At 30.7% G+C, this 17296-nt stretch overlaps 1 protein-coding gene across 3 annotated transcripts in view; it reads right to left on the bottom strand.

Moving 5' to 3' along the window:
- The window catches only part of LOC108906494 (b(0,+)-type amino acid transporter 1), a 142453-nt gene that overhangs the window by 62873 nt on the left and 62284 nt on the right, over positions 1-17296 (bottom strand). The window contains exon 1 of one of the 3 annotated variants that reach the window (XM_018709772.2): positions 13048-13168. The exons of the other annotated variants lie outside the window; for them this stretch is intronic. Coding sequence (XP_018565288.1) covers positions 13048-13132 — 85 coding nt within the window. The 5' untranslated portion in view covers positions 13133-13168. Of the gene's footprint in view, positions 1-13047; positions 13169-17296 lie in introns of those variants that run through there. 3 annotated transcript variants of the gene reach the window in all.

Genomic DNA, 17296 nt, shown 5'->3' with positions numbered 1-17296 from the left:
TAGTTTTCGAAGAACTAATGCTTGCGTTTAAGAACAAGGAAGTCACTTTGAGCATTTACTGTAATATTATTTTAATGTTATTACAAATATAAATTTAGGTTTATTTAAAATGTTGCTATTTAAATTGCTGACTTTTTTACATTATTTGTTGATATTGTTTATTTAAAATATTAGTGTTGATTTTTATTTTATTGATTGATAATACTAAGATTAAAAATGTGTAATGGGACGTTTTTTCATTATTATTCCCTGCTTTAAGCCCACAGCTACAAGCTATTTTTTACAAATCGGAATGTTTGCCTATATTTAATGTATAAAAATGCCAATTTTACTCGAAATCCATAAACGATATAAAAATTTTATAAGAGCAAATAAACCTTCTAAAATAGTACTTATATTTAAAAATATAAATTCTGGCCTCACGGGCGTTCACACAAAAAAATTACGGGATAGCCAGTGACGCACAGGCACTAGAAAGAAAACATCCTGTATATGTATTATTACCAAATTTTTTATTTGCGTTGCGCTTGTATAAAAAAAATTGGTGTACCAAATTTGAAGTTTCTAAGAAAACTAGTTTTCAAATTATTTGAAAAAAAAACTAGGTTATCTATTCTATATTGAGATGGCTATATCTCAGTAGTCGTGCACTTTTGTATATAGGTAAATTAGGCTAAATAATCTTATTTTCATCCAAGGAACCTGTGGTCAAGCGTTGTCCATCCTTTTCAGGGACACCCTATATATTTTGAGCATAAATTTGAAAAGAACATGACACGGTTTTCACCTTATAATATTCAAATAGATTGTTATAGGTAACACTATTTTAATATAACTATTCCCTGTTGGGTTTTGTATAAATTATTTTGGTACCTAATTATTCATCACAAATTGCTAGTCTTCTGTAGTTCTTCCGAATTGCATATTTTCTTGGATATTTCATAACTGAAGTTACGTGAACCAGTGAGAAAACCATGCATTTATTTTTAATATTCTTCAAATAAACCAATACGTTTGAAGCATATCTGGCCTACCATGTGAAAGTTACTTTTTTAGTCATTTAAACTTTGACTTTATCAACGAAAATTTATCTGAATATTTAGTTCAAATGCATTTAATTTAAAAATGCAAAAACCTAAATGGTACCCATAAGAAAAATAGACGTTGCATGTCATTTCTCTGTCTGGTAAACGCCAAAGCTAATACGAGTGCAGACTGACAGAAATAAGTTTGTGTCTGAGACAGCTCCACCCACAAATGCGTACAGGACACGGTAAAGAAAACGATCCTATTCCGAATTCTACCTCTTATTCGTTCTAGTTGACTATGTTATATTTTAATCTCGCGCAGCTTTGTCAAAAACGTAGATTTAATTTTGTCCTTTTAATTATCTACAAAAATGTGTCCTGGCAATGTCCTAGTTTAAAAAGTCGACCTTTTTCCATTTTCGACTAAAAGAAATTCAAAATGAAAATAAAAATTTTTCAAATTTTTGTCGATAATTTCACAACGAAGAAAGACAGGGCAAATGTCTCTGGCAAGTTATTTGCCAAAGATTCGCAGCAACTTTGTTTTAAGTTGACTGACCTTGTATCTCTCAAGATAATCGAAATACCAATCGTGCGTCATCATGTATTTATTAAAACAATGGCGTTTAAAGTAATATATGTATAAACAGTAATTGATAGCTACAATTTAATATTTTTATTCCAATAAAGGAACATTACACATATTATTTTTACTTTATAGATATTTTATTTCCAGAAAATGGAATAAAATGGAAATAAAATATCCATATAAACTATATGAATATTTTATAATTATTTGTATAGCATTATAATAAATTAACCCCACTATTCACAATTTCACACATCTGCATACAGTATGCTCTTATATAAACAAAGTTTACGATAATTTTAATATAATTTTGAGATTTTTGTCAAATAAAATTAATTTTTAGAAAGAGACAGTCTATACTTCCATGCGCGATTTGTTTGGGTATTTCGGTGAGTATTACCCAGAATATAAATAATATATTCAGAAGTTTATCTCCACATTCTCAGGAAATTATTAAATTAGGGAAGACCGCAGATTAGAGGAATCCAAAACGATTGTGGCTATTTATAAATTACGAATTTGCGAATTGTTCTTAGACATGAAAAGTTTTTATGATTTTTCGTTGTTCCATTTCAAGTACAGGTGAAATTATTGAAAACAGTGATCTACTTCAAAACTTTGCAAAATGTTGTCTTGTAGCCTCATATAGGAACATATTTTTCTACTTTATTATAAATAATTACATTACATTATTCCATGTAATACTGTTTTATAAATTTATGTACAAATTAAAATTTTATTGTTCAAAACATATTTATGTAATAAATATTCATCTCTGAACATTAAACACAAAGTATTTTTTGTAACTGGTACTACATACCACTATAAATATTTGCAATTTATGTTCTTTTTACGATGTTATTAAACAGAGTAAGACGTAGAATATTAACGATTCTATAATGATTTTCATCCTGAATTTAAAGTAATTTTAAATACCCACATGCTATGGGTAATTGTATTCCGTTATTTGTTCTAAAAATAATTACGAAACTATTAATTTTGCCCAAAGCACGACTATATTAGAGGCAACGCATTTCACTTTCTAATTCGATGGTTAAATTTCGATTACAGTTACATGAGGAAACATTGGGGGATCATATCTAAAATTCAAATCCGTGTCTGATATGAAAACGACAGGTGTAATCTACATAATCATCTACATGTCAATTTTGAGTTCTGATATCTAGATATCAGAATGCTGCTGAACTTAGTGCAACTTATTGTTCCTTTATGCCTTTATACGTAAAAAATCTATATTATTTGTTTCTGTACATATAATGTCTCTGATCTTTTATTTTTATCACTTTTAGTTCTTAACAAAGCACTGTTGGTTCCTAATTATTTCATGTTACTCGTATTTGTGTCGGCCACTGACACTAATAAATTAAAAATGCTTATATTTATTACTGCAGATGTCTAAGCTATATCGTTTAAATTTGATGGCTAGACTAGTGGTCAATTAATTTGGAACAAATTATTTTGAAAAACTGAGAGATCGACGTTTAGCCAAATAGAAAATTAAAATAATAAAAAAATAGACTTGTACCAGGAATTTAAATTTTGTCTATATTATCCACCTTGATTTATAGAATACATTCGTAATTTTTTAAACTTCTGGCTATCACATCTCATTTTGCGTCCGAGTTTTTGATAAATTTATTATCCTCAACTTTACTGCTGTTTGAAAAGCTGTTCTGAATATTAAACTTGAATATATGGGATTTTTACACTGTAGGTATGTATAAAATCTCGTTACTGCCTTTGAGAATTAGTTTTAATTTTCTCAATGTTTTAAAAAGTTGTATCAACAAATAATGTTTCTGGATATTGATTACCTAATACAGGTACTTTTCAAGAATTCTATTTCATTTTTGAAATTAATTTTGCTCTATAATACAATGTGGATTACAAAGTAAAAAGGACTTTTCAAAAATAGGTACACCAGAACCGTTTTAAGATTGCCATTATGTCACGATATCAAAGACAGTCGTTGCGGACCTGAAATCATTTGTTAAATGCGCCGAAAAGAAATACAATGATGGTATACATGTTTTCATAGTCTCAATTTATCGCAGAGAATCTTTCCAATATTTTGTGTGGATTAGAGTGAAAGAAAATGGGTGACGTTTGTTGGGTATTAGTTTTAGACTGTAGTTCGACTACTGCAGGCAAAACAAAACAGAGCTGAAATGGAACTGACATCCAGATTAAAAATTTGACTGTTGTTTTGATCGCGTCTAATTGTAAGTACCAACTTTATATTTTCTGAGCGTTGAAATCTCGATTTTTTGGTATACTTTCGTAACCAGTAATACTAGTATTAAAATTTAGGAGATATCCAGATTTGGGAATTGTCAAGATGACATTTCAATTATATGAAAACAATGACTAATTTGACTACAATTTTTCGACTTAGTTCATACGAATATGGCTTAAACGCAATAGAAAAGATACAGTAGTTCTAATATATTTCTAGTGAGGTCGTCTATTGACAATCACATGCGTCGGAAATGTAGATCCAGGGAGACTAGACAAGGAGCACGAATTCATACGGGAAAATTGACAAAATTTGTCCAAGAAATGGCAGAAGTTGGGGTGTCGTTAATGTTCCATGTATACCAAAGTGAAGGTAGCATAATAAATACGAGTGAAGTAAGCAAATAACCAATTTTATTTATGAGTTGAGTAGATATATCGGGAAGATAAGGTATAGATAGTATACTAACCTAAAAACTAGAAATCAAGTCAATAATTATTACAATTTGTTTATATAGTGATTAATAAAAAGGTTCAAAAATAATTTAAATATGGTAATAGTATGTGCAGTCAATGACTGTCAACAGATTTAAATGATCTGCATTTTCAATCTAATGAAAACTTATCAATTTTGTTCCTGAGGGAATTTGCTACAAGGATAGGCTTTTGCGAAAGCTCGCAAAATTTTTTTTTTTACATTGCAAAATTAGCATTGAAAAAAAATGTGCAAAATTTTCAGCATTTATTAAAAAAAGAATTAATTTGGCTGAAATTGGATGAAACTACAGGAAAAGATATCGGTTGGGGTGCTTAACAAATATCCGCAATCCGGTTCCCCAATTTCAAAATGGCGACCTATTGCAAAATTATAAAGTCGAAAACGCGAGCGCGTATATTTTCTGCCCACGTCAAGATATCGAAATTCGGCAAAAAAGATCGAATCTGTGTAAATTTCAGATTTTTAAGATGCAAAATAAAAAGTGTAAATTTCAGATTTTTAAGATGCAAAATAAAAAGTTATTAACAAAAAACCAAAAAAAAAACGAAACTAGGGTCCTTTTCTCGGCGACTTTTTAATATACAGATTTCAAACCAATTGCATCAAATAGTGCTTAAAAAAACATGAATTTAAAAAAAAGCGTCTCGATCCGACCAATAGGAGCCGAGATAATTTTTTTTTTCTTAAAAACGGTATCCTGCCTGTTCTATTTAATAATTTGTAATAAACTTGGGCTCGTTGTAAAGTAGAAGACATCCTTTATACGCTGATTTTTTTCTGAAACGATTCGACCAAGAATGACCAAGTAAACTTTCGTTAAAGGCAGCAAAAGCCTTCGATGAATTTTTCAAGTTAATTGTTTACGTTGTGTAGAACGTGATTTGAATGTGGCAAAATGGCAAAATCGATAAGTATACCTCATGTCGATTAGAGGCTTATTTTCGGAGATATAAGCGAAAAACTGAAAAAAGAGCAATTATTATTTTTTGTTTTGTTATAAACAATATGACGCTCGACCTCTACAAATGCACACATTTTGGCCTTTTAATCTGTGTATTTTTTACTTAATTTTAAGCCCATAAAATTCGACGTAGACCCGATTTTTGAAACAGGTTTGGTCTAATTTGCCCAGATTATTATTTCTTTCTTGAAATAATATACCTAAATTTATAATTGGTGGTACATACTTGTGCCAATATTTTCGGTATAATTGGAATTTCTGTATGAAACCGCGCTGAACACAAAATAAATTTCGACAATGAAATTCAGGGTAATTAATCATTTTCTTGGCATAATTCATACATTCATTATACCGGCCTGTTATTTCTGGTTTTAGCCATTAAAAAATTATGATTATGATTATAATTGGTACTTGTTGATCCCAGCTATGTAATTATAAACGAAACAATTTTTCGAGGTCGTTGTCAAATATAATCCAGCTAAATTAGTTTAGATATAGTTTTAGGATTTAAACTATTATGTTTTCAAAAAGAGTCGGTGACCGTTATCGAAAAGCGATTTTCAGATGAAAGCCACCTCGTTTTTGACAAGTATACATAAATATATGCACCTATGTGTATGTACAGATCTAAAATTAGCTAACAGCAAAAATATACGTTAAAATTGACCAGTTTTGTGGCAAGTGTTTTAAAGAGCGACGAAAATAAAATATTCACATTTAACTAAAATACTACTACTCTTCTTACATAATTATTTTCACGTTTGTTTTCCAAACATTATTTTCAAGGAAAACGAATATAGAATATAAAATCTAATGCTAAAATATACATCCACTATTATGTTGATAAACATGATATTGCAGTGCATACGAGATTGATATTTTATATTGATTAGCCAGAATGATAATTTGATAATTTAGCTCTCATTAAAGAAACAAAAAATGGTATATTGGACACCATCTTTTAATTATAAGGGTGAACTTATTTTAGCAGTTTTAGTCTACGGATTGCAATAAAGATAACAAATAGTAACTTTTAAGCCAATAGTTTTCGATAGATCTACTAAACTTAAGCTGTACAGTACAATATTAACAACACATAAAATTTTTAATTTATAAAAATGGTATTTTATGTAATGTTTTTCTTATTAATGTTGCCTTTCCGATGTACAGTTGTACTTTGAAGACAGTTTTTCTTAATTATCTTTACATTAAATATATCAAAATTTGCACAGGAATAAAACAATATTTGTATCACAAGAAAAACGTGCAAACTATTTTATTTGCAATAGCAGTGGCGTGATTGAAAATAATTTGAGGTATGACGGAAAAATGTATTAAAAATAAACTTTCTTAAATATCCTAATGGCTTGGGAAACCCCAAACAATAATATAAAAAAGGTATATAAGTTTCGAGTTTCGAGAACAGTTAAGGTAAAATTTTTTACTCACAGAAAATGGTAGAAATGAAATTAAAAATATTGAAATATTAACACAAAAAATTAATGTTACTATGTATTCAGCACAACACAAATGTTAATTAAGATTTCAGAACTATTTCATTAATATATGGCGCATGATTTCGCATAATCAGTGCAGTTTAAATAAGTTAGTCGACATGCATTTGGTATATGGAGAACGTAGATGTAAATCTTTAGCATCAGCAAGGCTATATTAATTTATGAAACCTTAACTGACTCAGAATAACGAAATTGTTAATTTTTAAGAATGTGAGGAAATTAAAGTTGTTAAATTAATTGATACTTAACTAATTACCATGATTTACCGATTGCAACTTTGTTATTATGTGTTAAACAAATTGATAATGAAAAAATATAGTTGACAAGTACTGAAATTAAAATATTTTATTTTCATATTCTTAAAGTGAAAAAAATGTTTTAATTTTTTTATTTGATTCATAATAGGTATGTTTTCTTCATACCTCTCAAACTACTCGTATCCACGCCACTGCTATAAAATATAGTAATAATAAATAATATAAAATAGCCTTTTTTAAGATATAAGTAGCTGATATCTATTCGTATACAAATGTATTTTCTTTAGTCGATAATAATTAAGTAAAATCTTCTTTGAAGTAACAACTTTAACACCTTGTATGTCGAAAACGCAATGTTAATAAGAAAAACGTTACATGGACTACCCCCTAGTTACTATTATTTTTGTAAGAGGAACTCATCCCTCAGTTTTTGTTAGTGGGTATAAACGGGACACCCTGTACAATCATTTAACTAAACTGAATACCTGAAACTCTACAAAAAACAATCGTTACTGACAGTATTACTTTTATTATATAGGGTGATTCACAAATTGTGACCAAAAATGAAACCTCGTATTCTTTGGTGAATTTTAAGGGGCGTCTTTTCTATAAAGTTTTTATCTAAGACGCTTTGTTAAAAAGATACAGGGTGTTAAACTTCAGAAAATATTTTTAATTTCTTTAAATAATTTAAAAACTAGTAAGTGAAATAATTTGAAATTGGTCACATATATTTATGTAAACATTGTTCAAAATCTGAGGGCTTTTCCTAAAATTTACATGCGCCAGTGGCGGAGATACAGGGTATCGGTGGCATATTTTTCTAAATAAAATAGTACGCCACTGCTTTACGGTAACAACCATGATATTGATCGGATTCGTCTTTCAATTTTCTACGAATTACTACTGTATTATGTTTTTCGAAAAAACTTCGAGTAAAACTTAAAAAACGAACTGAGCAACACACTTCGATATAATGCTTCGATATAACATAATGCTTTTTAAAATTACTTAGTGGGCTGCGATAGCAACATTGACATTCTGAGCAGTACGAAGAAAGTATAAATAATTCTTTTCATCAGATTCAAGCAACAATAAATTTCGAACAAATTACATTTTCGTTACTAAAAAGATGTCGGGTCTGTGTTAGTGGAAATGGGGGTATTTTTGAGCATTTACCCAAATAAAATCATTAAAATGATGACTAATGTTATTAATTTTAAGTGTGTTTTCGTTCTTTTAAATTATTTTTTAACTTACTTTAACTTATTCTAGTTTTGTGTTATGTGTAAAGTGTGTTTGTCAAATTTTGTTAGTGAATGTTATATTAGCAGACAGAAATATTCCCTAGGCTCATATTTTGAAAATATGTACGGATCTAACGTAGTAACTATGTCCAATTGAAAATTTAAAACAAAAATGGTGAAGGTGCCGCTCGATATACGTTATGGCATAAAATCACAAATATTTCCTGTTAATTTTACCGAGTTGAACCAAGAGGTAGTATATGCAAAAAAATTGGGTTGTTAACCATTGGGCATAGTCCGTCCCTGGCGTTCTGGGCATAATGAAGTTTCACTTACAACATCAAAAAAAGCTGTACGCATGTGTTATCGAACACCAAATTTGCATCATACTGAAGTTAATAGTTTAGAGACTGTAAATAAAAATAACTTTTTAATTTTCATCTTTGAGGGATATTAACGAAGGCCCGTACGAAAATAATTTATATGAAAAACTGATATTAATTCGACCTCAGCTTTTTGTACCCGACTTTTTTGTATCAAGTACAGGGACACCCTGTATACTAGATGTAACTAATATTTTGTTGTGTTTAGAACAAAAGATTTTAGTATTTTTGAGAAGTTTTGCTTCATTGGTATTTGTCATATATTTAAAATTGCATTTGAACAGAAAACTCCTGTGCACTCCCTTTGAGAAATGAATAGTTTTAGTTATTTTAAATTCATTTAACTGTGTCACAAGCTCATTTTAATTAAACAAATAATATTACGAAAATGGCTCGTTTCAAGCTCATTCAAGGAAGTTATAGACTTGGAAAACACCTTGTATAATTCCAGAAAGTGAAACTGTAATTTTCTCAAGCATACCTAACATTACAAACAAATTTTAACCGCTTTTAACTTCTTGCGCTGACACTGACATATATCGGTTGGCGTCAACGATGTCTCTAAATATAGGTGTCTGGGGGATGTTTGAAAATAGTCCTCAAAGATATGTAGAATCAAGGATTAACCTGGGATGTCTGGCTTGCTAAAGCTAGTTGTTAGCCTGTGCATCTTCTTTGAGAAACATTTTAAATTTTAATTCTTAAAGTGGGTAGGAAGTGATCTCCGAGTCCTTAAAAGCTTTATTATGGGAAAGTAGCTTCCTTAAATTCAATCCCTAAGTCTGACCCATTCAAATCAGTTTCTTGAAATACTACAACAGATTTAGCGCTAAGGATTTTCTTCTAAATATCTCGGTACCATATTTAATAAAAAGTAGTTCAAATAATAAACATTTTTCTAAATTCCCGTCATAGGAAGTTAGATGCTTTAATTGCCAATACTTATCAGATATATAAAAGATTAACTTAAAAAACAAGTTCATAAATGATTTATCAAATATTTATCTAAAAAAGTAGAACTAAACTTCCAATTTATACTATGTAAAATAAAATAATTCTCATACATAAAGAATTAAATAATGTTGCAAATATTATAAATTATATTTTCCTTCCTGTTCTTAATTATGACTCATGACTTCAGGCAGAGTGCTGAATTTCAGTAATACAATAATTAATATATTTTTTAATTATTTACTGAATCCATGATTATAATTTTCTTTTATATATTTTTCAACATCAAATCTGATCGTAATTAATGTGCTTACCAAGATAAATAATTCATAGCCTATTTGAAGAAAGGGCTTCGCAAAAGAAATATTTGATACTGTAGTCGACATGAATACAAAAAATAGAAAGCATTTAATAAATTGAAGCCCGAGAAATGCTTGTCTGCCACAAGGAGATTTATTCCGTCACTGCCATTTCCTACTTTTCCCTTTTTCATTGCAGACTAATACCGTACGTGAAAAGACTTGGGCCCCGCTTTATTACAGAAAATCCCTTTGAAAAAATATACAAGTTTAAGTGTCAGAATCAAAATGATATAAAAATAATTCATCTTTCATCTTTCTATTATTATATTAACACTGGAATTTTCATTTTCGTTACAATTTTGTTCTGTCACGTAGTTCTAAGCACAACAAAACAGTTGACTTTGGCAGAAGTACTTTTCCTTATCAAAAAAGTGTTTTGTCAGCTCTTATCAACTTTAATTTCATTTTTTTATATCATCATATGCCAATCTTATGGTTATAAGATTTAAACTGCTGTATTTATTAAAAAACATTTTTTTTTCAAATATTTTGACACTCAGTTTATTATGAAGATGATTCACAACATCTGAAATTTTGAATGATCTAACTAAAGATACAAATTCATTGAACTAGTAGGTATAAAAATAAATCAATCAATGACGCAGATATTAAGTATTTGTTAAATTAAGTTCGTGTTTTTGAAAACATCTCTTATTTTATTTGGTAAAGGAGCAATAGCACTATTATATTATTTGTCTATAAAATTTAATAAATCGAAACTAATGTTAGACTATTGTGTATTATACTGTATATTCCAGTATATTCCTAAGATCATTCGAAATACAATTTTAGAAAATTTCTTGTAAATTTTTTTATCAACTTGGCAAATCTTTGCTAAATTTAAATGCTTGTCTAGTATTAGCTATCATTACTAATTATACTCATCAATAATTTTGTACTCCTAGAACGACGGAATGTCATCGTAAAATTTGTAGTACCTAAATCTTATCGACACCAAAATCGACAAGTTAAATATACAGGGTGTTGTAAATAAGTGCGAAATATTTTAGGGGGTAGTTGCGGAAGTTACTTTGTAAGAAATGTTCATATAAACGTAGGTCGAAATATGTTTCGTTTCCGAGATACAGTGTTTAAATTTAAATTTTTTATTTATTTTTATTAATTATTTCAAAGAGTTTTAAAGATATTGACTCGTAATTTGATGGTTGTATTTTACTTATTGTTAGAAATATTGACAGCAACCAATAAGATAATGTATCAATAGAAATTAAAAATACACAACTTGCAATAAAATATGTTTTATTTTTTTCCTCAAAAACGGAGGATCCCACGAAAAAAATTGAAGAGCCCAGTTTCATTCAGAATTGATGGCGGATTTCTAAAAAAATATTAAAACGGGAAAAGGTTGTGGCAATCTCTCACGAACGCCACTGGTGCAAGTAAATGCACATTTATCTCTCGAAACCGTTTTACAAATTTCGAGTCAATATCTTTAAAACTCTTTGAAATAATAAAAATAAATAAAAAATTAAAATTTAAACACTGTATCTCGGAAACGAAGCACATTTCGACCTACGTTTATATGAACTTTTTATCACAAAATAACTTCGGCAACCACCCCCTAAAATATTTCGCACTTATTTACAAACACCCTATATAATGAAGAATTTTTGGAAAACCATTTGATAAGTACTTTGTCAATAAATTAATTTCGAAGATACAAAACTTCTGAGTATATTCGTAAGCTGTTTCTTTGTCAAATATTTGGTTAATTTAAATGTTTTGAAAAATTTACAACTGATATTTTAAATTTTCTTTTTAAAATTAGGTTAGAACGGTCTGTTTAAAATTCTTGAGGTGAAAATAGATGATTTGCCTTACCTTAGTATAAAAGTTGATAATTACGGAGATACAGGGTGGAAACGGTGGCTATTTTGTACATTTACTTAAAGTGTTTTTACATAATTAATAAAATTCACATATTTTCAGTTTTGTTATATTGCTTGTTTTCAGTTTGTTTGATTGCGCTTTAAAAAAGGAATTTTGAACCAAGGTAAGTTGAGTTGAATCGTCCTTTAGGACGAGATATACCTTTTTTAAACACAACACGTAGACGAACAAATATTGTTATTGCAAAATCATGTACAGTGAAGGGCAAAAAAGTTAGGACGGTTTGCAAATGCTCTATTCTATACGCTGTATATGGCGCCCTCAACACCGTACATAAAATTTGTTAACATTTGAATTTTTACCATAAAAACCCCTGTACACCAAGTTTTATAACGTTGTCACGTTTCTATCAATAAAAGTGAGGAAAATCGAAAATAAATTATTAACTTCGACGCCTTGTATCTCCGTAATTATCAAATTTTGTACTAAGGTGAGATAAGACAAATCGATCTATTTTCACCTCGAGCATTTATGGTAGAATTCTGTACAGACTTTTCGGGGATACCCTGTATATTATTATCTGCTGAGATTTACAGAAGTTAAAAGCATAAAGCAATAGTGAAATAATTGGCGATTGTTCTAAGAGTGTGCAGAGAGAGTAGTTCATATGTAACAAAAAAATTTGGATACAATCGTTGGCTGATGAGAAATTGGTTCATTTGTTCCACAAAATTTGAAACTGATAAATTTTGGAGAAATTTTAAAATTTTTTGACAAATTTATTAATTTTTTAAATTTCGCTTTTAAGAACAAAATATTTAAAAAATACAAGTACATGTATTGTTGGGCGCCAAGGAATACTGTTTCCAAAGTAGTAAGTAGAAATTTGATATTTGGTGGAGACTAGATATATCTACTAGTTTCCGTCTTGCTAATGATTGACATTAAAATAGTTAGAGCTGTAACTTAATACTTGCAACAAAAATCTGGGAAACCATTTCAAAGGTATCAAACAATAATGCACTAAAATGTCATGGCTACTTCAATGCTAAGCAGTGAAGTTCATAAGATCAAATTTTTTTTTCTAGAGCCTTATTTTCAGTTTCATATCTTTTAATGATGTTTTTTTTCTGGTGTTGATTTTACCTGTAAAGTTCAGCGAAGTGTGTGATGAGTGCCTTATACCCTGTGTAAATCTACACCCCAGGATGTCCTTTATCGTATCTAACATTATCTAACCGAGCACCACCTCACACACACACACTTATCGTTGGGAGACTGGCGTGGCGAATTTGGATCATCCCGAAGGCACGTTGCCAGCCCAAAACACTATTTCGGACGAAGTCCGCCGAGACACAATTAGTTCACGGCGCTTTTAGTAATCCGCGGGCGCACACCAGTAAACAAATCGTTTAATTTGCATATAAGCCCAATAAGAATCTAGACAAGTATGAGTTAGAACGTGATTCACTTGTTGACAAGCCAAAAGATGTATGTGACAATAATTGAATTGCCTACCTCTTCCATATATTTACACAACTGTGCTGTGCTTTTAATTAAATTAGGAAGACATGTTTTTAATTAACCTTGTCTTTAATCCTAAACCTTTACACTCATAAAACGTCCTTAAAAAATTCAAGGGTATAATAATCAGAACAGGCAAAGTCAAGGCTTTATGTCGCCTTGACTTTGCATCAAAATTGTAAATTTAAGTATCCAAATAGAATAGAAGTTACCTAATGGTGCTTTCACTAAGGAAAAACACATTAGGAATAATTCAATCAATAATTTCGTAATGATGTTCCTCAAAGCCTTTTATCGCAAACTATTTAACCTTTTACATACAGGGTAGCCCATCGAAAACGTACCGCAAGGCATTACAGGGTAGTAATGAACTTTTGAAAATCCATCCATTATTTTAGAAAACATGCAGTTTTGAAAATACGAACAATATTTTTGACGAGAAATGCGAAAATCGATTTATTTTTACTTCAAAACTTACGGTATTAGCTTGGTAAATTCCTTCAAAAGAATTCGCTGTTTTTTTTTCTGATTTGCGAATTCTTTAGCCTGATTTTGGTGAGGAAAAATTGTCCGCTTTTTGTTTCGTATTTAGATAGGCCACAAGAAGTTGCTAGATAACTGTCTTGTGACTTGTAGTTGAAGAGTACCAATACTGCCGAGTCTTTTAAATTGATTAATTATGGTGTACTCAATTCCAGAAAGAGTAGAAATTATTGAGCTTTTTTTCAAAAACAATGAATGCGGAAATCGGGTCGCCGAACTGTTCAACCAACGGCATCCTGAGAAACATGCGTCTGGAAAAATTGTTCGCGAATTGGTGGCCAAATTTCGCGAAACTGGCTCCGTTCATAACAAAAAGAGGCAGGTTGAAAATCCGGTACTAAATGAACCTACGGAAATAGCGGTATTGGGGCAAGTGGCAATGGATAGTACGCTGAGTACAATGCAATTGGCTACTGCGACAGGAGTGAGTCGTACAAGTGTCCAACGAATATTAAAAAAATACAAATTCCATCCTTATAAGATTCGGCTAGTGCAAGAGTTAAATGAAGACGATTTTGATCGTCGTTTGCAATTTTGCGAAATAATGACTGAACGAGCGATAAACGATAATTTCCTCTTTAATGTGTGTTTTTCGGACAAGTGTACGTTCTTCTTAAATGGTTTAGTGAATCGCCATAATTGTCGTTACTGGGCTGATACCAATCCAAGGATTTTCCATGAGACACACTCCCAACACCCCCAGAAGTTGAATGTATGGGCAGGTATTTTTGGAAATTCCATTGTAGGTCTTTTTTTCCTTCCTGGAAATTTGACAGGCGATATGTACTTGGATTTACTACAAAATGTCATCGACCCAGCTCTAACAAATATCATAGAGGACGACCCTGCTTACAATGAACACGAACTGATTTTCCAGCAAGACGGAGCTCCTCCACATTACTCGCTGAATGGGCGCAATTACCTAAATGAGACGTTTCCAGGACGCTGGATAGGACGAAGAGGTGCAATTGAGTGGCCCCCTCGGTCACCCGACTTAAATCCTTTAGATTTCTTTCTCTGGGAGCACATTAAAAGCAAAGTTTACAGCACTCCATCTGATACCTTGGAAGATCTGCTAGGACGAATCATTAATGTATGTCGCGAAGTAACACCGCAAGTGCTCCAGAATGTTCGACAACGGTTTGAAGACAACCTGTATCATTGTATGCAAGTTGGCGGACAACATTTTCAGCATTTACTTGACTAATACCGTAAGTTTTGTAGTAAAATTAAATCGATTTTCGCATTTCTCGTCAAAAATAATGAATCGATTTTCAAAAAGTAAGAATCAATGTATAGAGAATTAAAAGCCCTTTCTAATTTCCCATTTTCCCAATTCCCATTTGAAAAATTTAGGGGATAGCACCCCCACTTAGAGGGTTGAAGATTTTGGTATGCATTTTGAGCCAAAAGTTGTCCTCCTCAGAAACAAATTTGACCTGTTTTTGGATTTTGCCGAAAAGTTCTTTACTACCCTGTAATGCCTTGCGGTACGTTTTCGATGGGCTACCCTGTATTTGTAAACCAACGTATCTACGTATATCCGTATCCCAGGAAAAAGATGTGGAGTATCTTTCCAGTGGATGATTTAGTCCCTAACGTTTCATTTGAAGAAACATGTATGATGTCTTTAAGCATATTAGATTGACTAATCTATATCCTTCTAAAATTTAAAAGAATACATATGAGTGAGTTCGTACATTTTTACTACGAAAAAAAAAATACACATTCCGAAGAAATAAGAGTTCTATGATATATAAGATATGATCTTGATGTTAGGTCGATAAACATTCAACTGATACAGTAGGTATATGTATTTTTTAAAATTAAGACATATTTTTTTATTTGAAGATGATTCTGGTGAAATTCTTCTATTTCTCCTTTTCTGGTTACTTTCACTTTCTTTACGTTACCAACTGGTACTTTTCTAGAATGACATTTTACTACTCTAGATCAGTCATTAAAAGTTCATTTTCTGCATTTATAGCATTACTATCTTGTTCAGTCATACGTTATAAGGATTATAGACTCAAGTCAATTGGACTCTGAACCTTCTCTTGATTTCGTCGTATTTAATTTTTCATTTCACACCACAACATCTCTAGCATCTTTAATTTTTACTGTTTTTTTTTATTACATATGATTATCTGAAACTTGTTGGTAATTACAAGCGATTATACAGGATGTCCCGGTACTTGATACAAAAAAGTCGAGTCAAAATAATATCAGTTCTTCATATAAATTTTTGCATACGGGCCTTCGTTAACAAGTTACGGACCCTCAAAGGTGATAATTAAAAAGTTATTTTTATTTACAGTTTCTAAACTATTAACTTCAGATTGATGAAAATTTGGTGATCGACAACACATGCGTACAGCTTGTTTTTGATGTTTACCATTTTTTGTTTTTAATTTTTAATTAGACTGAATTACTATGTTAGAACCGTACATATTTTTAAAATTAGAGCTTAGAAAAACTTACTGTCTGGTAATGCAATTTTCACTAACAAAATTTGACAAACACACTTTAAACATACAGGTAACACAAAATAGACCATCAAAATGCATTTTCAATATGAACACCTTCCACCTTCACACACTTCCTAAGTCAACGAATGTTATTTGTTTGTACACAAAAAAGCATTTCTGAGGTATGTCTAATATTATCATAATGGAAATTAATTCTTTGTTGCCATTCATTATTTGTCTGTACACTAACTTTTCAGGTGGAAGTCCATCGGGTTCAAGTTTGGAGAACGTGGTGGCCATGAAATTGGACCTGCTCTCCCAATCCATTTATTTTTAAAGACAATTTCATAGATTAATATTGAAATGGAGAGGAGCCCCATTATGCATGAGCGGATGTCTAACGGAACATCGAAAACCGGGACACCCTGTATACTATAGTATTTTGTTTCTGTGACAAATATTTTCAATTATTCAACAGTGTTTTGGTCTGAGACCTTTTAGGAGCTTTGTTCTCTGTCAAATATATAAATCGTCTCCGTTGTTTTGAAAGTGGCACTAATGATTTCACTATTTTCTGAATTTTATGGGTCGAAGTTCCATCCACTCTCACCCTTTTGATGGCAGAAACATTTTTTGTCATTTATTGTTATACATACAAACTAATTTTTTCCTCAACACTTCTGAATCCATGTTATTTAGGATGTTTTAATTAAGGTCCAAAAATCTTTTGATGATTCCTTTTAAAAGATTAAGGATGGTCTTTCATAAATCTCTATTATCTTGTCCTGAAAATTTTGTATTTAACTATTTTACGTAAATTTGAGAGATAAGGTAATAAAATCACTGACGGGAATAAAATA

This window comes from Anoplophora glabripennis, unplaced genomic scaffold (assembly GCF_000390285.2).
Source record: "Anoplophora glabripennis isolate ALB-LARVAE unplaced genomic scaffold, Agla_2.0 scaffold192, whole genome shotgun sequence".
Classification (NCBI taxonomy): Eukaryota; Metazoa; Arthropoda; class Insecta; order Coleoptera; family Cerambycidae; genus Anoplophora; species Anoplophora glabripennis.
Note: the sequence above shows the minus strand (reverse complement) of the source record. Positions and strands in the feature narration are given on the sequence as shown.